Source organism: Amphiura filiformis, unplaced genomic scaffold (assembly GCF_039555335.1).
Source record: "Amphiura filiformis unplaced genomic scaffold, Afil_fr2py scaffold_23, whole genome shotgun sequence".
In the NCBI taxonomy this organism is placed as follows: Eukaryota; Metazoa; Echinodermata; class Ophiuroidea; order Amphilepidida; family Amphiuridae; genus Amphiura; species Amphiura filiformis.
The window spans coordinates 296,078-318,808 of record NW_027305487.1 but is presented as its reverse complement, the minus strand read 5'-3'; the positions used below and the strand labels follow the sequence as shown (position 1 = coordinate 318,808).

General features: G+C 36.4%; 1 protein-coding gene across 1 annotated transcript in view; it reads right to left on the bottom strand.

Annotated features, from left to right (window-relative positions):
- LOC140143556 (death-associated protein kinase dapk-1-like) overlaps positions 1-21,713 on the bottom strand; it is a 35,242-nt gene extending 13,529 nt beyond the window's left edge. Inside the window, exons 1-10 of the mRNA XM_072165380.1 lie at positions 21,665-21,713; positions 20,401-20,423; positions 19,486-19,686; positions 14,416-14,527; positions 13,290-13,450; positions 12,968-13,147; positions 2,556-3,698; positions 2,229-2,268; positions 1,709-2,010; positions 1,405-1,459 (exon numbers count right to left, since the gene is read on the bottom strand). Coding sequence (XP_072021481.1) covers positions 1,405-1,459; positions 1,709-2,010; positions 2,229-2,268; positions 2,556-3,698; positions 12,968-13,147; positions 13,290-13,450; positions 14,416-14,527; positions 19,486-19,686; positions 20,401-20,423; positions 21,665-21,713 — 2,266 coding nt within the window. The remainder of the gene's footprint in view (positions 1-1,404; positions 1,460-1,708; positions 2,011-2,228; positions 2,269-2,555; positions 3,699-12,967; positions 13,148-13,289; positions 13,451-14,415; positions 14,528-19,485; positions 19,687-20,400; positions 20,424-21,664) is intronic.
- Positions 21,714-22,731: the final 1,018 nt, after the last annotated feature.

The window sequence follows — 22,731 nt, the reverse complement described above, 5'->3', positions numbered from 1 at the left end:
CACCTTAAATACCTTGCTAAGGGGCTGTGCAATGGTATGAAATGTATTGATTTTGTTGCTCAAAAATGCTTTGTATGAAAGGTGAAAGAGCAGTACACATATAATAGCTCAGCCTGCAAATGTTATTTCCCTAGATTATTTTGATGCCAAAGAAAACTGTTAATATCAAGTATAAATCAAACCCATGTGAGTGGTCGATTCCCCGTATTCTCAAGTGTTGGCAATTTACTGTATACTATATTGACATTTCGAGCCTTTGGTATCTGTTTTACCGATGGTGGCGTGAGCAGAAAAAAATCTCACAATGATCGTGTACCATCACATTACCTAAGGTGGTACTACACACATTGTTAAATTTGGACTATTTTTTGCATATTTCTCAAAAAATAATAACACACTGGTAACAAGAGTTATGTATATTATGGGGGCAAGGAATCCAGTTACTACACTGAGAATGTACCTCATGAACCACTTGTCTTGAATTACTGATAGCGGCCAATAATTAGGCATGGCAACTTTTAATTTTCAGTAAATCTTATGTTTGAAAGAGGGCACAATATGGTGTTCAGCCGAAATGTACCCTGATTGTAAAACAACCCTTATGTATATTATGGGGGCAAGGAATCCAGTTACTACACTGAGAATGTACCTCATGAACCACTTGTCTTGAATTACTGGAATTTCAGTGAAGTAATTGGATTTCTTGCCTTTATAATATAGCCTACATAAGTTTTGTTACCAGTGTCTAGTTACTTTTTGAGAAAAATGCACACATAGTCACAAAACTTATCAGGGGGTGTAGTACCACCTTAAATACCTTGCTAAGGGGCTGTGCAATGGTAATGTGATGGTAAAATGGGGGGGGTGGCGAGACGAAAGGAGGGGGAGGCAGGCTATTTCTAGCACACATTCATGGGCTGCCTTTTCAATAAAATGCTCTAAAACGGCTTAGGAAAACAGTACCGAAACTAGTAAATATGCAAAATTTCCTGCTCGCTGCTCTCGAAACATATATCTAGTCCATATGTTTGTAAATTGTGATCCCACAAATTTGGCATGTGAAAAGTAGGGGAGGCAAAGATTTTTTGGTAGGCTGAGAGGAGGTAAGCACGACCCCTTACTACTCTTTTAAGGAAAACAAACCGAAGGCCTTCTCCAAAAAAAGGAAACCTTGAGGATCATTTAAAATGGTGGCCTGGATATAAGCAATAAAAATCAAACTGGATAACTGGGAATATAATTTAGTACTACTGATATACTCGAATTCGAACAAAAGATCAAACGAACAAGGAAGCCTGTAAAAAGAAGTATGTAGAAAATCCATATAAATGGAAGCCATGGTAATATATGAAATCCAAAAGTCACCAATATGTGCATAGAGTGGCAATAGGAAACATGTTTTACCTTCTTTTGTCTCCTTGTGACCTGAAGCGCCGTCAGATGGGCTGTCCGATTCTGTCTGTAATATATCAAAAGGAACTTGTTCAATTCAGGAACTACAGGTGTAGTATGTTGTTAATAACATAATCAACATTTACAGTTTGTAATCAGTATTTGGTTTTACTTGCCGCTTCATATGCAGTAAAAAGATCATTATGATATTTGTTATTTTTCACTCTTTTAGTATACTATTGTCTTGAGGGTTGTATTTTGTGTGTAATATGTTTGTTTTTAACATTTTGCCGGCGTTAATTTGCTCTTAGCTTACCGTGTTACAACTGGAAACGTTTTCATAGTCCTCGTTCAGTACTTTAGCCAGTTGAAGATGTTTTGCTTCTCCTTGTAGCGCATCGATGAAGGTTTTGAGCCAGGTTTCCTCTTCGCAGAGAAGCAAAAATTGCAACAGTGTCTCGACATTCTCAATTCGTCTTTGATTGGTGGAATCTACCATTTTTGCGAGCATATCGGGAGGTAGACGTGACACCAACATTCCAAGATCCACGCCCGCTTTCAGCGCACTCCATTGGCGCTTCAAAGCAATCCTAAAACCCACGGTGTATTCAGATATGCCTATCACAATGAGGAATTCAGTTCATTCTAAGTCTTAAATCACAATGTAATACAGCCAGATTAATTAATATGAGAATACGATGCTAATACAATTTAAGCTCAAAACATAATTAACAAAGAAGAAAGAAGTCAGGAATAAAGCAACACCTGACATGGATTAAAAGCATGATTATAGCAAAATGCTGACAAAAATTTGACTGAATCATGCAACCACTTACCCGGTATGAAAACTTCATTACGGGAACCTTCATCTGGAAGCTAAAAAAAAGAAAATATTAAAATAAGTTTTATTTAATGTTGATGATGGTAAACTCGACAACTGGTCAAAATGGAGGTGCCCAGTCAGTTGATCAACTGTCAATATGTATTGTATTACTTAATGTAATACACATAATGCATTTTGCATTATATTGGTGATAAGCAAAAGCGTGTATTCTCATGACTTATAATTTGTAAGATATTATTTTATCAGTTTTACTTTAAACCAGTTGACATATGAATCAAGGTAATAACACCCTAAACACGTTACGTATAATTATTATTACCTTTGCTTCATATGTCTGTATCACCTCATCTACGGCTACCAATGCGTCCTTGTTAGCTACAAGACTGAGAGAACTCAGCAATTTTTGTAGCATGCCTATTGTCATCTTCCTTTTGTTCTTTCTGCACCACGTCTTGATGATGTTGTTGGTTGGGGATTCCTCGTGTTTTTTGCTATTCTCTACTATTTGATCTACTTCTTTCGTTTTGATCGCTAGGGCCTTGCCAACCGCTCTGTAGTCTTCTTCCCATTCTTCGTTAACTTCGTCTAATTGTTGGAAACATCTTCTGACTGCATCCTTGGGAAGCCATTCATATCGACATCCTGAACCAAATTCGTGTAAGAACATCTTGTCGTAGCCTGGAAACAAGATCTTGGTTGTTACATCAGCAGGGTTTCCCAATCGTGCTAAGAATCCATCGTCTTCCCTTTCTGCTTGCATAAGACTGTCTTTAGAATATGTCAATATATCTTCAAGATTCGTGCTTGTCTGCAATGACTCATGACTGATGTAGTTGACACTTAGCTTGGTACCTGGAGATCTGTCAAAGATTTCAGATTGGATAAGATCACTAGCTTCATGTAGACTTTTGTAGCAATCTCCGATAGAGTCCTTGTCAGGACACTTGGCAGCGATATTGATAGAGCGCTTATGCTTCGTAAGTCGGACCAAAACCTCCACAGAGCCCTTAGCATATTTTACAGTTGACCGTGATACTGCCGAGGACCTCCTATTTGCATCAAGAATTTTCTTTTGCACAGAAGGGTACACATTTGGATTAAATATGTCTGTTTCACCAGAACACTCAATGCTTGTTCCGTTAATTTCAAATGAATCACGTTGGGGATCCCACTCTACCTCTGAGTCTTCGCTTGGCAGCTTTCCCGGTAACAAGTAAGTACTGTCTTCTGTCTCGTGGATAAGATCCATATGATCTAAAAGCCGTATAAGTTTCGGAGTATCAATCTTCTTTGTAAAGAAAGCACGCAGCTCGTCCAAGGTATAGTATGGCTTGTTTGGTAAGTGTGCCATCTGCTTTGTGAACTCTTTACCAGCAAACGCGGCTCCGATTACTTCTGTCATGAACCAATTTGTGTTCAGAATAATTTGGTTATCTTCATCTCTGAACTCTGCCAAGTATACCTTGATGATAGAATAGATAAAAGAATAATAACGTAATATTACAACATACTATAACAGTGATCATGTTGCAACTTTAACATGTTTTGAAAATATATCTCATTATTCTAAGCAGCAAAATGTCGTTCAAATTAGGCCAAAATAATTATTTAGAAGTAGTTTGTTTATTTGGCTTAGTTTGTGCTCACTTCTGTGTTTTTGTTTGTTTGGTTTGTTCTTTTTTGACAACCCAGTAGAAAAGGATAGGCAGTTCCAATATACATAAGGGGCTGTGCGATAATTACGAGCCCTGGAGGGATGATAAAATTGGGGGGGGGCGGCAAGAATTTTTGGCGAGCTGAAACGGGGGCAAAATACATGTATCTAGACCATTTAATCTTTGTAAATTGGGATTCCAACAATTTTACATGTGCAAGGGGGGGGGGCGAGTTTTGGCGGGCCGAGAGGCGAGGGGGGCAATAATTTTTGGCAAGCCGTTTGGAAATGTTATCCCCCCGGCTCATAATTATTGTACAGCCCCTAATTGGTTACTATATTGGTGAAGGTCAGCGGATCGTGCCGTGTAACTTATTCAATTTCAATATTTCCTGCTGAAAATAGCAAATAATCAACAGTTCTATTTAAACATGATCAAGTCAATCAGTCCTCAGCACGTCTATTAGAAGAGCTATTTCAACCTTTTGACCTCTGCTAATGGGGTAATTAACTGCTTATTATCACCATGATCGTGCGTTTTACGCGTTTCGACAGTATTTTTTGTGAGGCATGAGAGCACATCAGACATATCGAATTGCATTCTGAATACGCAGAATGTCTTTCTGATATCAAATATTTTTCATTTTTGAAATTCACGATATAATACAAATTTTATGACAAATTATTAAAATTTGATATTTTTCACATTTTTGATATATAACAGTCCTCAAAGTAAATTTGATAAATCAAATGATATATTCTAAAAGTGTATGTAGCTTGGCGGAAAAACCCACGATCAATTGAAAATTTGGACCTTTCATATTGAAGATATGGATTTTTTCCACAAAAGAACTTTTTTTTTGGGTGTTTTGGAAAAAAAAATCCATATCTTCAATATGAAAGGTCAAAATTTCCAATTGATCGTCGGCTTTTCATCCCTTCTACATACACTTCAAGTATAAATCATCAGATTTATCAAGTTTACTTCGAGTACTGTTTAATATCAAAAATATCAATTTCTAATGATTTGCCATAAAATGTAAAGTGTATTACATTGTGTATTTCAAAAAATCTAAATTATTTGTTATCAGAAAGACATTCTTCGTATTCAGAATGCAATTCGATATGTTTGATGTGCTCTAATGTCCCACAATAAATACTGTCCAAACGTTCATACCCCATCCCTTAAGGAGAATACATGAGAAAGTGTTGATTCGTAGATCCGAATCCACGAGCGATAGCGAGTGGATTGGGATCTACGAATCAACAATTTCGAGTGTATTCTCTGACTTAAACCATTGCTTTATACTGACAGTATGCCTATTATTACTCTTCTAAAACGCTGGATTGTTACATACAATCTGCGAATGTTATTAGGATTGATTTAAAATGCTTGTTATACAAATTGGATAAACGTGGATTCGTAAAATCCTTCAACATGTTCAAGTGTTTATACCCACTTCTGATGTAGGCCTGTAGTATAGAATTAGATGTGCTTAAGGGCTGGGGTATGAAAGTTTGGACAGTATTTATTTTGGGACATTAGAGCACACCAGACATATCGAATTGCATTCTGAATACGAAGAATGTCATTCTGATATCAAATAATTTTGATTTTTTGAAATTTGCAATTTAATACACATTTTATGGCAAATCATTAAAAATTGATATTTTTGATATATAACAGTACTTGAAGTAAACTTTATAAATCTGATGATTTATACTTAAAGTGTATGTGGGTGGGATGAAAAGCCGACGATCAATTGAAAATGTTGATCTTTCGTATTGAAGATATGGATTTTTTTTCCAAAACACCAAAAAAAAAAAATAGGTCTTTTTGGGAAAAAAATCCATATCTTCAATATAAGGTCAAAATTTTCAATTGACCGTCGGCTTTTCCTCCCTGCTACATACACTTTAAGAATATATCATTCGATTTATATAATTTACTTCGAGGACTGTTATATATCAAAATTTGAAAAATATCAAATTTTTATAATTTGTCATAAAATTTGTATTATATTGTGATTTTCAAAAATGAAAATTATTTGATATCAGAAAGACATGCTTCGTATTCAGAATGCAATTCGATAGGTCTGAGGTGCTCTCATGTCCCACAAAAAATACTGTCGAAACGCAATAAACGCTCATTTTAGATCCCTTAATAGGTCTCTATTTTGCATAACAAGGAGAATTGCCATAATAGTCACGGGTTCATATCAAATGGTCAATAACAAACCATTGCAGTGTTGCACCTAGCTCGAGATACTCTAGCTAAAATACAGGTTTACATTTACTATCTTACATTATCTTGCTGTATTCCCGGCTGTATTTCAGCTAGAGCGCCAGACGACAAGCTTCCGGGTTTTTTTGGAGAACAATACTGTTACGTAAGATGAAGAAGAAACCCGCCTCGGAGCCCGCCCTACTCATTATTTCATTGTACTTATTGCAATTTGCCTCCACACATTACGTAATCAACACAAAGCTTTTGTGAGGATAGTGAGTGGATAAGAAATTGACAGTGGAGGATACGAAGGACACGCCGATTGTTAGTTGCCAATCATGAATTGCACCTCAAGATAGCTAGACCTGCGCTGCGTTCTGTATATTACTACACACGATTGTATTGGAGATGAAGGATGTCCTATCTTCATGATGATTTGTTTTATTTGCCATACGGAAATTATCGAAAGTACTCATAAGAAATGATGCTAAGCAATGAAATTCTTCTCCGTGAATCGATTGTTCGGTTTAAGAACAACCATATGCATGCAATTATGGAAATTATTCGTTGAATCTTCGTTGAAATGCATCCCGTAAATCATATATTTTGGATAATTGTAATTTTTCGATGGAATCATTCAGAGGATATATTGTTGATTTCCGGGATTTGTTTTGAAGAATGAAGTCTTTCGAAAATGGAAAAGGACCTAAAACATGATTCTACATTTAGCCGAACAAAGGTAGGCCTATGACCACTTTAAATACATAAACAGAGGAAGAATTCGTTTGATTTGGTTGGTCCTTTTATAATCCTTTTTTTTTACCTGAACTTCAGTGGCAAAACACACACACACACACAAACATACAACACAACAAAACTTCGCCGCTTTCGACGCGGAAAAAATCCCCGACCTCAACTTCCAGCCCCCCCCCCCCAGTCAAATGGAGCGTCTCAAATTTAATTATCGGATAGGCCTACTGATCGATATATGTAAATATTCAAGCATGCCAAAATACCATCAGTTGAAACAAAATGCAGTTTCTACACGAAAGACAAATAAAAATTAAACAGAAAATAGATCAACATGTGGCTTTTATCATTACTAAACATGCGCAAAATAAACAAATAAATAAACAAATAAGTAGGCCTAAATGCATTTTTGTACCCAGCGAAAAATATCATAGAACAAAATAAATTATCATGCCCAGTCAACTTAGGAACAAAATAATGTATATATACATTATATGACAATTATGTCACGTCCTCGGGTCACGTCAAGTTGACGTAACAAAAATTGTGAGTCATTATGGCAAGATAAATTATCATACCATGGAAGCGTAATTCTTGACACCATAGGATTTAAATTATAGAAAATAATTAAGTAAAAGCATCCCGGGGTGTGGAGCGGGTGGCAAGAAATTAAGGGCAAAATTAAAACCAGAAACCACAAAAGACTGCCAACAACACTTGTTCGAAAATTTCTAACTTTCGTATGAACAACCGATAGCTTGTGATACGAAAGTTAGAACGCGGAAGTATACGTGCTCATGTAACGTACCTTGTTTGGCACATGTACACGGTTGCCATCCAGGGCCCAATATCATGCATATGAATAAAAACTTCTTCCTCAAGTTAATTATTGTCTCAAAAATATGAGGATATTGTTATTGAAATATTAGTGACACATGTGCTATATTCCTTCATCAATTCACCTTGACGATACTCACGAAAAACGTCATTTTGTGTCAATTTTTCTCGAGTGATCGCCAGACATCACACAGTCCCCATTGTAAATAGGTGATCGACACATGTAGTGCTGGGCTCACATGTTCAAGAACCGGAAGGGTATCACCATCAGTTTGCAATGACAAGTCAACCTTTGCAAATCGGGAGATGGATTGATTTGCCCAGCACTGGATTTTCTCAAATCTTTAATCACCGACGCAGTTGGCAGTTGTCAAAACAACTATGATCAAGCAAGGTTGCCGAATTAAACGGACTCATTATATGGTCGGAATTTATACTTCAGCGCCTGTGTTTCCGGTTAAAAGTAAGCATACACTTCAGCTAAGATACATAAATGTTAGCCAAGCTAAATTGAAGCCAAATTGGACAATCTAAAAAATTGTTTTCATGCGTTTTAAAACTGAAGACGCTACGCCGACTGGCCGTGGTATACCAGCAATCTCTATCTTCTATCCACACATTAACCATCGTGTCGTCGTGGATAGTAGATAGATTTCTCGATCAAAACAACACCAACGCGAAATATGGATATCCAAGAAATGAAAACCATAAACAGCGAAAGACGGCCAACGACTGCGGCTCAAACTGGATATCCATCCAGATTGCGAAATGGATATCCAACAAATTAAAACCACAAATCGCGAAAGACCGCCAACAACTGGCGCTTAATATTGATCCAACTAGATTTCCCCTCATTATAGTCACGCGGTAGATGTGAAAAAGCAAGTTTTAAAAATAAACGACTGATCAAGATTAATTAAATTATATTATTGTCTCACGCCCTTCTTCTTCATTATTTTATATATAATTGGCCGCTGAGACACAATGAGAGAGTTATTATGGGGACTTAAGTTGAGATTGCCCGAGTACCGACTGTGAACTCAGGAAATACTAGCCCTACTACAGGGCCCTTTTTTTTACACACTATATACTCCGAGACACCATGCTATAAACTGAGAACTGCTAAACACCCAGTGATAGCTCACAACCCACTAATCGCTGTCCCCGAGAAATGGGGACAGCGGTTAGTGGGTTAGCAGTTCTCGGGGTATAGCTAGTCCTGCCAGCAAGACTTCAGTCTTTATCATAAACATGATAAACGGACCTGAAGTCTTGCAGCGGTACATAGGGATGCACTGTACGTTTAAGAAATCCAAACTTCAAGCATCAAGAAACATACCTTGTATTTGGCAGTTTTACCTCAGAGATGCTGTACACCCTCTCTACACAGTGTAGAAACATCACAAGTAGAATGCTGCTCTATATGATAAATCCAAATCATGAAAATCAAGACCTTTTGCAGAGCAATATTTTGACCACTTTTGCACTAAGTAAATTACTCCCATGAAGATTGCAGGTTTTGCCAAATCAGGGAATTTTGAACCCACCCAAAAGATGAGATCAATGTAGATCAATTACCTCAACTTTGTGAGTATAGACTAGTACAGTGGGATTAAAATCATCCAGGCACGCCCAAACCCTGGTACAATGGGCTTAAAATCATCAGTGCATGCCCAAACTGTCCTTGAGAGAGTTCCTGAGCTACATCCTTAGAGCCCAAAATGAGCCCACATATTGTGATGTTTCTTATTTGTGAAAAAGATATTTATAGAGTGCACTGTAACTCTAGGTACGACGAGTTACAGTTACTGGAACTAGGGGTATAGCGTGTCTCCGAGTATAGCGTATAAAAAATAAAGAAAAAAAGGCCCTGTACTAGTAGGGCTAGGAAATACAGTGGTAAGACTCTGGACCGGTAATCCAGCGACTTGGGTTCAATCCCCGCCGAGTTCTGATTTTTTATCTCTCAATATTTTCATATGTCAGTTTGCTCGAGCCCCAAACACGTCATTTAAATAATAATTTCTCGGGCTTGCATCGGGGGTTTTTTATCATCGCATACCGTAAAACCTCGTCTACAAGCATATAGAGTGTTTTTGATGAAAGATAACTTAATTCAGGCGCCATCAACTTAACTTTGTAGAGTTTTATCAAATAAATTACCGCTAAAAGCATTATACAAATTAGTACTATTGTAAAACCCGTCTATTGTATTGGCATATTTACGACAGCCTCGTATCAATTTAGCTTTCATCAAAAACACTCTATATGCTTATAGACGAGGTTTTACGGTATATTATTTTGTGTCTCGCATTGTCTTACGCCCTGTTAGGGTGAAGCATATAGGCCGCCTCCTTCATTATTTAAATTATTTATTGTCATAAATCAAGGCTAACATAATTTCAAACATCTATTTTTCGTTTTCTTCGTTTTATGGAGTACTTCGTAACCTGATGACTTTCCCAAGCTTGGAGCTCTGCTTGGCTATATTCATAAAAATAAAGGAAATCGACCAAAAAACGTTGACAACGTTAAAGAAAGCAGCAAGTTTAAAAAGCCCCCCACCTCGGCTCACTTTTTGAAACTTGATCCCTTTTGAACATCAACAGCAAATCGGTGTTTTTATTTTATTTTCAACAAAATACAGGAACAATCCAACGTGATATAACGTTTTAACAATAGCATCACTGTCATTACATGCCTACTTGTTATCGTTTAATTCAATCATTAATCATGAAATTAATATTATAACACAAACATATAATAGGATATTGGCTTACCATGCAAAAACAAGATAACAGAATGCTTAAAAAAAATAATTCGTCACATTAAAGATACATAACACTTCTGGAATGTTTTAAATTGATAATATGATCAATTTTAATCGGTACATTTTACAAATGGGACAAAGTTTCAAAAAGTGAGTCGAGGTAGGGGCTTTTTTAACTTGCTGCTTGGTAGATTACAACTGTGATCTCGGTCGATCGAGTATCAAAAGCTTTATAATATTATTATCGCTTGTCACGGCTTTATCAGGCTATACTATACTACTACTTAACTTGAGATATACCGATTTTGGTTAAAAGTATGAGTTAGTTTAGCTGAATCAACATCTTGTCTTTCCACAACTGTAAAATAATAAGGACTTGGTGGCTATTTCTGGGAGTCTTTCTTTACAGTAATTGGCAGAAAACTTTGCAGAATTATTTGGCAATCGTGTGATTGCTTTGAAGCACCAAGTAAAATGACCTCTCAGATCTCCTGATCTTACATCTCTGGATTTCTTTCTGTGGGGCTATCTGGAAGACCTACTGTAGACTTTAATACACTCCAGGGACACTACACAATATCCCCAAGCAGGACGTCTCACATAAGACGTGGTGTGAATGCCATGTTGAGTAGAGCTGATATTTGCATACAGAGGAATGGTGGCTATGCCCTGGTGGTCATGTGGAAGATTAAGACTGTAAATTACTGTATAGATTAGAAAGTGGTTAACACGTGATTTTCATTTTGCTTTGATTTTAGTTGACTTTACTCAACTGTATTTTTACTCCGCTGCTGGCAAAAATAGCCGCGGAGTTCTTATTAATGGTCATACGCCAGTGATTTTACAGTTATGGGAGGACAAGATGTTGATTAAGCTGACAACTATAGCATTTTGACCAAATACCTCATACTTTTTAATCTAATACATCCTGTAGAGTTAATATATCAATATGTATTGGATGATTTATTAATGAAGTGTTACTCCGTTGGCAAAAATTAACACCTTTGTTAAACCCGAGGACATTGGCGTGGACTGGGAGATCGATTGATGATTCGCCCCACCTTTGCTTGATTGAAAAAACGGGGAGGCAATATCTGACGATCTCAAGACTGACTGAACTAAATGAACTGTTTCTTTGGTAGCTAAGGCACGGCCCGGGGGGCCACTGTAATGGTGAATGGGGGTATCAGGCGCGTCCGAAAATTCACGTAAAAAGGGTATTTTTCAGACTAGGGCACGTTACGTGCGTAACGTGACTAGGGTATCAAATTCATGTAAAATTGGTGTAAAAGGGTATGTTTTTGGAGCTCTTACGTACTTAGGGTAGTTTTGCCAAGTTTGGGATTTTGTGCTTTCTCCTTCATTCATGAAAAGTGAAAGGAAAGTCTGTCTTCTTCCTACACCCCAAAAGCAGTTAAGGTCACAACTTGTTCAGAACATACAACCAATCAGCATTCTTTTTCTTAACTGGAGTCAATAAATTATGAGGAAAAATATAAGAGGATTTCCGATTAGCCGAACATCTTTAAACTCATCAATATTCATAGTCTTGATGACTTCCAGCACAGAAAATTTGGTTGATCGGAGCATGGTCAAAAGGAGTAACAAAGCAACCACGAACTTCTCAGTTTGTAAACAAGTTGTGTCAATGAACTTTTGACATGTGTGAAATTTTACCGGGGTATTTACAAACACAACGATTGAATAATTTGGAACTATTTTGGCTTTCTTAAAATATAAATCAATGAGTTTCAGGATTTTGGTTAAATCCATGAGAATTAATGCTCTAGGATGTTTTAAATCGAGACGAAATTAGGAAATAGATCAAGCTAAACTGGCCGTGTTTGCCGTCTTCCTGGGCCGTCTTCTTCCAACTTCATAATGTGTGGTGATTGCAATCGCCATGGTCGTAATTTGCGTTGGACTTGCAGTTCAAATTTCTCTTTGAAATGTGGAGTAATGGGTACATCCGAATCCCAAAGAATAAATTCTACAATATTTCAATGAAAAGGGTTGGACCTGTGATCCAAAAAGGGGAAATTATTGGCCCAAAATTCTTGAAAATATTGGACATAGGGGCCTACTGCATGAACTTTGAGGTAAGCTTTAGTTCACTGTTCACCACGTAAACTTGGCTCAAAATTCGAACCGCTCGCCACAAGTTGCCGGCCATATCATGCCACTCGCCGACTGGGTTAAAAGCATCTGTTTCTGTGTGATTACTTGTTTAGGGGTAATAATTGTATCAATTAATTGTTTAGGGTTGGGGAAAAGACAACTACTTGTTTAGGGTAGCAAATCGTGCTACTTATACTTGTTTAGGGGGAAATTTTCAGTCTCGGAAATACTTGTTTAGGGTGCTTTTTGAGAGTCCGCGGACGCGCTTGATACCCCCTCTTGACAATATAGTGCCCCCCCCCCGGAGGCACGGAAAACTATATAAATGGTCCCGAGTGAATGCCGACTCGCTTTAATATGCTTCCGTCAACTTACTTCTCCCATTATGTGGAGGTATGACGTAACAGATCGTAGTGTTTCTTCACCCATATCAGGATACACTTGTCTCACCCTCTCACTATATTCTTGCCAAGAGATTATTGGCACATCTTCCTCACGCCAAGGTCTGATTATCTTCGCCATCTTATCACACACTTTAGGAAGCTTTTCGGTCCCCTTATTGTTGAAAAGAAAGCACACATTGAAATGTCAAGTAATAAGGCCAATTATGGTAATAAGGAAATGTTTACAAACTCAATCGCTACCGATGCTACAATAATGGTTTGAAATATACTTAGAAAATATTAGAACTCCTTACCACAATACATTTCTTCCTTTCTTTCAAGACATTTTTCAGGGATTCTACTCCTTTACAGTGCACATCCCGTGCGTCCACAACAATCACAGAGTCCTCGATATCTAGAATCCCGTCAAACATCTTTTGGGATTGTCGAAGAAGATGTTCTGCTGCTCTCTTTCCTTGAATATGAAATGGTTTTGATATGATTATCTTAAATAAAAATGTTTCTGTTTACCGATAGCTAGTTCGATATGTTATGAGTTACCCTTTATTCAAAAATGTTTAATATTTGTTTCCGATATAATTCAGAAATTACTGATCAGTCGATGTTACCTTCATTCAAGAAAATTTAGTGCCTATAATATACGTGAATATAATACAGCTGCTAAGCTGAATCTGAGGTTTTTGTAGAATAACTCTGCAACGATATATTTTTGAAATATTTGTGATCAGACGAATAAGTCAGTGTATCATTTAACAAGATTGGAGATTTTTTTAAACCCTGTATGACATTTCTTGACCTTTACCGGTCACTAGAGGTCAAGTCCAAAATGCCTCCCCACCTTAAAATAAACTTAATTTGGACCGTGCACTTCATGTGTATAGAAGCTTTCATGCTTTTATCACTGAGGCCTAAAAAAGTGTTTGATTGGCGTAACCTGACCTACCCTAAAAGTAGGCCCGACCCTGACTTTTTTTGTTTTTGTTTTGTTTCCTTGTTTCTTTGTTTGTTTTTTTGCAAAAAAATTTAAACAAAAAAATAAAAAAATATATTTAATTAAAAAAAAATCTGTCTGTCCCCGCATTGGTAAATCCGACCCTGGTAACAAATTTCCTTCTAAGCGTTTCCTTACAAAAAAACCCTTAAAACTTTCCTTCTAAGCGTTTCAATTATAAAGAAAAAAATGTTACACATCTAGGCCCTAGTGACATCGAATTAAAGATCAAACATTAGGCGGAGGAGCCGTATTTAGCGTTAGCGTTGGATATTCCATCATTTTCTTTATTTTTCACCCGGGTAAGTCGGGTGAGAAATAAAGATTAAATGCCCAAAGCTAACGTTAAATATGAAAATTAGAAAACAGTGATGAAGACATAATAAACAGAGAAATATAGGCTACAAAAAGTCAACAAAAATGGATACCTTCTAGTTTGTTGTCTATCCGATCAAGATGGCTTCCAACAAGTACAACCTGAGTTTTATCCTCACTTCTTCGGGCGGCTTTGAGGAAGGGTAACCAGTATTCAGTGGTTGACTAACATATAGAATAAAATTGTGCATTACAAGTGTCATAGCCTATATATATAGATTTATATTTTTTGAATTCATTTACCGTATATTTATTCATCTGTATTGAAACCTAGTAGAACCTTAACCGAAAATGGATAGATAGAATTGAGCACATTTTAAGGAGCTATTGGCGCTCTCTTATTTTGTTTCATTACGTGGTGTTGAATTTAGCATTTTTCACCCTTGCTAGAACTACATGTTTGAAAACGTATTAGAAATCAAGTAATCTTAGACCATAAGATGTGATTTTATCGCACAGTGATCAATGATCGACGACCATACCGGTCACTTGTAACGCAGCAGTGCACGTATAAGATATCACACCATATAAGGCCGAACAAAAGGTTTGATTGCCCTTTCCCAACGACCCAAAGAAAATTAAAAAAGTGGAAAATAATGTAGTTTTTTAAAAACATTTTGATTGACCCAATTTATTCACCTATAAAAGTCAATGATTGATGTAAAACAAATCGTCAGCCTAGGCCTACTACGCTAATTGCCTTAGTCATTCTTTTATAATTTCGAGAACAAAGTACAACATCTGGTTCAAGCATGCATTTAAACATATTGTTGTTGTATATTCTAGATTTTCTGAAATAAAGTGTGCTGCCTTTTGAAATAGTATTAGAACGCAAACTTCCAGCTCGTAAAACCGGACCACCGCTGGAAAAGTTTTAGTTTATCTATAATGTTTGGTCAAATATGTTTTATTTGTGACAAAAACAAGGCATTTCTTTCTATTAACATTTAAATATTGCCAACAATAGCAAGCGTGGATTTTGCCAGTTCTGTTGACTAATCCCAAATCATTAAAACGGGATTCTCAATAGAAAATATTCGAAACCATGCAGTCACCTACCTGGACAACCGATTCTTTAGAAATGCTTAGTCGCGCTAAAAGTCGATCGATACATGTTAAAATCAGCACAATTCAGAGATACACCTTTTTGCTATGAAATTAATTTTCTCGGTCAAATATAAAGCAATATTTTTTTTTTCAGTAATGTCAGTTAAAAACTTGGTGCTTGGATATACATTTTTTTTAAATCCTGGTGTTAAAATTAAGCATCAAATTGTATCTTTTAGTGTGATATTTTTGATTTTTATAGGCCTTGAGTTCGCCTGCGAGCTTTTTACGGAATTGATTTTTAGCGTCTCAAACTAATATAGTTTGCTAAAGAAAGATATTTCCCACCTCTGTAAAGCACATCGTGTGGGTCTATATATTATAGTTTTGTCAGAATTTCCGTTTTTATTTTACCCTTTTTCCCTTCATGCTCTGAAAATGTCAAACTCGGTGCTTTTATCTCGTGCGCAACCAGCAGGAATAGTCGATATTTTCATTGTTGTCATCCAGGGCAATTTTCCATTGAAAAGCAAAGATCATGAAGATTGCCCGACTAGCGATTTGGTAGCCCAAATCCCCAATTGGTAAATGAGGTGAATTTTAAAAATTTGCTCCCGTAATAGCCTGCAATTTCAATTTATATGCATTCCATGATTATGAAAACCATTTTGTCTGTCTGTGTGTTTGTTTACCTAGGTTAGTCCGTATTAAGAGACGCACGCTTGAGGTTCATGAAAATCCACGGTCCAAACCTAGAAAAATTAGCGTGTTATTATAGGGGATTTTAATCTTCTGTCCCTCCTATCTCCATGTGAATTTTGTATGACCTACCCCCCCCCCCCCCCATCGCGGGTTGCCATTTTCATTACACCCTTCAGACTTGTGTTCGGGTTTCTGTAGAGATTCATCAGTGTTCGGGTTTGTTTTTAATTTGACATGTAGGCCTATATATAGGCCTAACCATATTTGTCATAATTAAGCGCTATACCTAAATGTATAGCTATGCTATATATTATTATGTAATATCATGTACATGTAGGCCTATAGGGTGGGTGGGTGCAGAGGTGTGTAAGGTGGGTGGTGGGGGTGTATGTAGGGAAACTTTGGTGTGGTAATCAACACACTTTAACCATGACTTTCAATGCAAGGCTTATTGTTGCCACAAATGTGTTTTTTTTCCTTACGGTTATTTAATAAGTTTTTATAAACTTCCATGTTTAACCTGGTATTGTTTTGGCTGCTTCATCAGGGCCTATGACTTTCGGTGGGTTTCCAAAAGCAGTTTCAAACAAACACAAACAAAAGGCACCATACCCAGTCACCTTCATGACAATTGAAACACTACGTCAAGTATTAACATCCAAGTTATTCTGTTTTTAGGCAAGCAATTTTAAATAATTGCTTGAACAGGTTTTTTTTTTTAAAACAAAAACCTGTTTAAGTTAACAATGAAAATGAATGGTTTTTATAAGGCACAATCTCTGATGAGGAACTCAAAGCGCGTAAAGCACGAAATTTACAAACAAACATAAAAACAATCAATTTATAAAGATGTTTAAAAAAAAAAACCTGTTTAAGTTAACAATGATAATGAACGGTTCTTATAAGCCACAATCTCTGATGGTTCTTATAAGGACAATCTATTTCTGGCGTTTAAATAACGAAAGTCTGGGGCGTTACGCCGGGGCGTTACGAAGGTTATTTCTTTGGAAGTGTGTTCCAAACAGTTTGCTTGATCATAAAACATACAGCGTAATATAATGTTTTGTAAAAGAAAGTTTTGTTTAAAATATTGCCCAATTGCATGTAAGCCTTCGGGCAAAGTTGTTTTGAGGAGAAGCAAATTTCAACACATTGGTCCGAATCACTCACGTGATGATGAAATATCCTCATCGTGCTATAAACATGATCAGTATAGGAGCGCTATTAGGCCTGGGAATTTCGTTGCTATATTGAAGTTCTGGCAACACTGTATCATGCCGGTATTCCTATTAAACCCAGGGATATCGATCCACAATGCTAGTATTATTAGCCTTATATTTCACGCGTTGATTTTGAAAAAAATTCAGCCGGTGAAAAAATGGTGAAATCAAAACGTAAATTCTGACAAAACTATGATATATCGCTCACGGTGATGTGCGTTAGAAAGTTGGGAAAAATCCTTCATTAGCGTACTATATTACTATATTCCTTCATTAGCGTACTATATTACTTTGAAAAGCTAAAAGCGTGACTACCTTAGTCACGTGTATGATCCTCTCCTGGCTGTAAATACACCCTCTACAGTCGGGATACGTCCTACCGGAAGTAAGGATCATCCAACATCATTCTGATGATGCCTATCGACCATGATAGGCGAAACCGTCAAGTGAGTAAAATATTTTGGTTTTGTGCAAAAAGAAAATTATTTTACTAAAAGGTTGATCCAAGAAAAGGCTCGCGGGCAGAGTTTAAGCCTATCAAAATCGAAAATCTTACACGAAATGACTGAATTTCACGCCTAAGTTTAACACTAGGATTTGAAAAAAAATAAGTATCAAGCACTACAATTTGACCTGACATTTACTGAAAAAATGAAAATGATTGCATTTGTTTTGGCCGAGAAAATTAATTTTACATTGAAAAGGTGTAACTCAAAATTTAGCTCGTTTCAACACCAAATTCGATCGTTTGTATTGCCACATTAAATGACTGAGTGAGCCTTGCTAAACAAAAGAATCGGTTGTCCAGGCTGCTAACTGCATGGTTAGAATATAATTGTTATTCTACCATTAATTACATTTAAACAAACAATCGTGGTACAGAGAGATGGGTTATCGTTTGAGTGAGAAATTTCTTTTTAAACATTTTCTGTTCATTTGAGGTTTTTCATACATTTCCAGCATGTTGTATCGGTCATCCCATCTACGCATGTGCAGATTGTTGTTTGATGAGTACTTGCTCTCACATGTGGCCAGTCATTATAATTAAATCTGTTTCATTTTGGAGGTAATTAATGTCATTTGTAATAACTGTTTTTTTTTTTCATTTTCGCCATTTTTGCAGAATAATGTTGCATCCCTTCCAGTCTTGAAGTTTAAAGACGTCCCATTTCCACCCAAGTTTAATGGCAAGTCTCATATTTTACCAAAGGCAGACCCCGGACCTAGTATTTATTCCAAAATTAGCCATATGCACTATGTACTTTTGCTATTCTCGGATGTTTTAGGCCTCGTATCCATAGGCTGTTCCCTTGTGGCGTGTGCCCTTGTTCCGTGTTTACTTTTTCCCATGTGACCTGCCACACAGACAACGAACCTTTGTTTTGCTTAGTGGCCGCTACGGTTCGTTGTCTGTGTGGTAGGTCACATGGGAAAAAGTAAACACGGAACAAGGGCACACGCCACAAGGGAACAGCCTATGGATACGAGACCTTAAACACATGGCTTTGCTGTAATTTAAAAGGCCCACCTTTTTGCGTGATTTGGTAGTGTCCCTAATCTATTGATTTTATGCTAATGCTGTTACGTAATCAAGTATATAGTATCATTTACACATGTGGTTTGAAAGACAAAGGTACAGTCTTTCTGTGATCATAAAGAAATTCCTTCCAAATGTTCAATATATAGGGTCAAAGGTCAACTCTCATTTACATATTGACCGACGCTCGTATAGGCCGTTTCCTTTTAGTATAAAAATGTGCAACTCATTGTACCTTTTCAGATGTTGTGTATAAAAGAAATATTTTTCGTCATCAACTTTAAAATTTGACATTTTGATTTGTAATCTTTTTTAAACACATTACATTTGGGGTTTTGTTTATGTAGGCCTATTTCTTACAACAACTTCCTGAGCAAAACATGCTCAGTGAGGTTTATTAAACTCTTTAGGCTACCGGCCCATGGAGAAAACAAAATGTATACAGTGTTGTCCTGACTGTTTTGGCACAATAAACATCACAATGGATGTTGTTGTAACTTTCAATTGAAATCAAAAGAAGGACTTCCTAAAAAATCAGGCGCCCACCTCAGCAAAATAATTATGTAAATGTGATTTAAAGCATAGTAGTCTCTATTTAGATTCTCATATCAACATACCATGTTTCCATTGGAGAATTCCTCAAGATCATATACTACAACAAAGAGACATTGATCGACCCCGAGAAACATCCCGTGGGTCAATGCGTACTCGACCTGTCCGGCGAGGTCCCATATTAGGAACTCGCCGGCACCCTGCACTTCCGTCTTGACCACATTTATACCTGGTGTCATGTCATAGTCATTGCTGCATTGATCTTCCTGTGAGTTACAAATAAGACAACAAATGTAGTTAATAATTTATAGCAGATAGCAGAGATGTTTATTGTTGTTAATGAGTTATGTACGTTTTACAAAAGTGTTCTTGTTTCAGCCCTGTTTACAACATAACTCAAGAACCATAGGACATACAAAGCTTTATCTATATGTGATATTTGGATTCTTTTATATACACACTCGCTATAAACTGATCAATGCATTTTTTTTCAAAGCTCACTATCACTCGCAAGATGCTGTGAACTACCAAATAGTTGCTAACCTACGATAACATTTGTAAATATATATTCATAATACAAAATTCATGTAGGCCTGTATTTAAAATATTTTTTTTTCAAAATAAAGGTATGCTATTTACTGTGGAATTTTAAGGGCACTATTTCCATGGCCCTATAAATTACATTGCAGGCACTTCCCTTCCCTGTCAGTGGCATGACACCCTGCTATATAACAATGTTTATGAAGCCACATTTATATACTTGAAGATAGTGTCTCTATTTTTGGCATAGGTCGATCATGATGCGGTTTATGAATATCATACTTAGACTAATATGGTCTTTATTCTGTTGACTTCAGTAGGGTAAAAAAGGGGATACTAGGACACCCTTGTATTTTCCCTGTAAAAATAAAAAAAAACTCTTAACACAAAAAATACACACAAAACTTTTAATACCCTGTAATCCCCCTGTATTATTTTACCCTAAGCTTCCCTGTATTCTTCCCTGTAAAGTGTTCAAAAATAACAACACAGGATTACACAGAAAAACAATTTACACAGGATTACACAGAAAAACAATTTACACAGGATTACACAGAAAAACAATTTACACAGGATTACACAGAACAATAATTTACACAGGATTACACAGAAAAACAATTTACACAGGATTACACAGAAAAACAATTTACACAGGATTACACAGAAAAACAATTTACACAGGATTACACAGAAAAACAATTTACACAGGATTACACAGAAAAACAATTTACACAGGATTACACAGAAAAACAATTTACACAGGATTACACAGAAAAACAATTTACACAGGATTACACAGAAAAACAATTTACACAGGATTACACAGAAAAACAATTTACACAGGATTACACAGAAAAACAATTTACACAGGATTACACAGAAAAACAATTTACACAGGATTACACAGAAAAACAATTTACACAGGATTACACAGAAAAACAATTTACACAGGATTACACAGAACAATAATTTACACAGGATTACACAGAAAAACAATTTACACAGGATTACACAGAAAAACAATTTACACAGGATTACACAGAAAAACAATTTACACAGGATTACACAGAAAAACAATTTACACAGGATTACACAGAACAATAATTTACACAGGATTACACAGAAAAACAATTTACACAGGATTACACAGAAAAACATCCTTGTATTTTTAATTCACCCCAATCCAAATTACACGGAAAAAATTCCCCTGCATTTTAACTTATACAAAAAAACTATTATGACCTTAAGCTGATCCAAGTAGGGGAACAATCAATTTGTTTAACCGGAAACCTAGCCTGGAGGTACTTACAAACTAGCACACTTATGTACACGGTTGAGTTGCAGGAAGTGAGACAAAGTGGTTTTATGCTAAGCGGGAAGAATTAATTTGATATGTCTAACCAGGCGGAAACCTAGCCCGAGGCAACTCACAAATCCTTGACTAGCACACTTGTGTACACTGTTGAGTTGTAGGAAGTGAGACAAAGTGGTTTTATGCTAAGCGGGAAGAATTAATTTGATATGTCTAACCAGGCGGAAACCTAGCCCGAAGGCATTGTGGAGTTGAAACTTAATAACACACATTCCTTTGTTAGCATGTTGCCTGATCAACCCTATTTACGTACATTAGGATAATTTTGCAGGAATTTTTTGTTGTTGATTTTATCCAGTTGCCAGATTTTTGATACAAATTGGGCGACATACCTAAAGGTATCACACATTCCGATCCGGCATACACATTCCGATCCGACATAATTTTTGAAATTTTTTTTTTTTTTTTGATACTGTTTGGAATGTTTGTGTCGGATCGGAATGTGGAAATGCTAAACAGAGATGGCGCTGTTATTTTTTACTAGTTAATACCAGCTGGGAGAGGGCACGCACTATTTTTAGATTTTTTCCTAATTTAAAAAAATAATTTAAGAAATTTTGATATAATAAAAAAAAATCTTATAATAAAAAAAAAATGTAATCGTTTAAAAATTATCTCAATATCGAAAAAGAAATTACTCTCGAGTCAAAAGTTGAAAACAAGCATTTGTTTGTATTTTACAAGGATCAGTGGATTCAGCTTAGTCATAAGAAAAATCCAGACAAATTTTTTGGTCATCCTACGATAATTAATCGATATGATGGAATTTTGTGTCCTGAACTTGGACTGTGTAATCCGGTTAAATATTCGAAAGAGCGATATTTGAGACACAAAGAATCATATATAAAGGCTTCTAAAAATATTATGCTAAAAGAAAGCGGAAAAAATCAATTTAGAAAAATAAATATTTTGGTTTAAAAAGATTATAAATAAAGAATAAAGCTAGAATGCCGGTCTTTCGATCGATTTCAAGCCTAAAATTTTTACGCAGAAACGCTAAAAGACGCGGAAATCGTGGATACTCCAAACTAAACAAAGCAGCTTTGCTTATAGTACTCAACGAACCAGTTCCGGATTACAAGGCGATCGATAATGCAAAAAAAGAAGCAAGACGACAAAGAGGAGAGTACACCGTAAAAGAATTACGCGCGCTCGCAAAAAACGCGGGTCTTCGAGGATACTCGAGACTGAACAAAGATGCTCTCAATGAAAAACTCAAGGAAAATTACATCATTTCCTCTAACGATTTTGACGTTGTGGTACCACCCGCAAATCCTCGTCATCCGTTCAAGAACAAAAAGACCCCTTCGACTCTTAAGAATTTTTATGAAATGTACACGATCGAAGGACGTGATGGTTACGACCCCAACACCTTCTTTGCGACCGTCAGGCTGAGCAT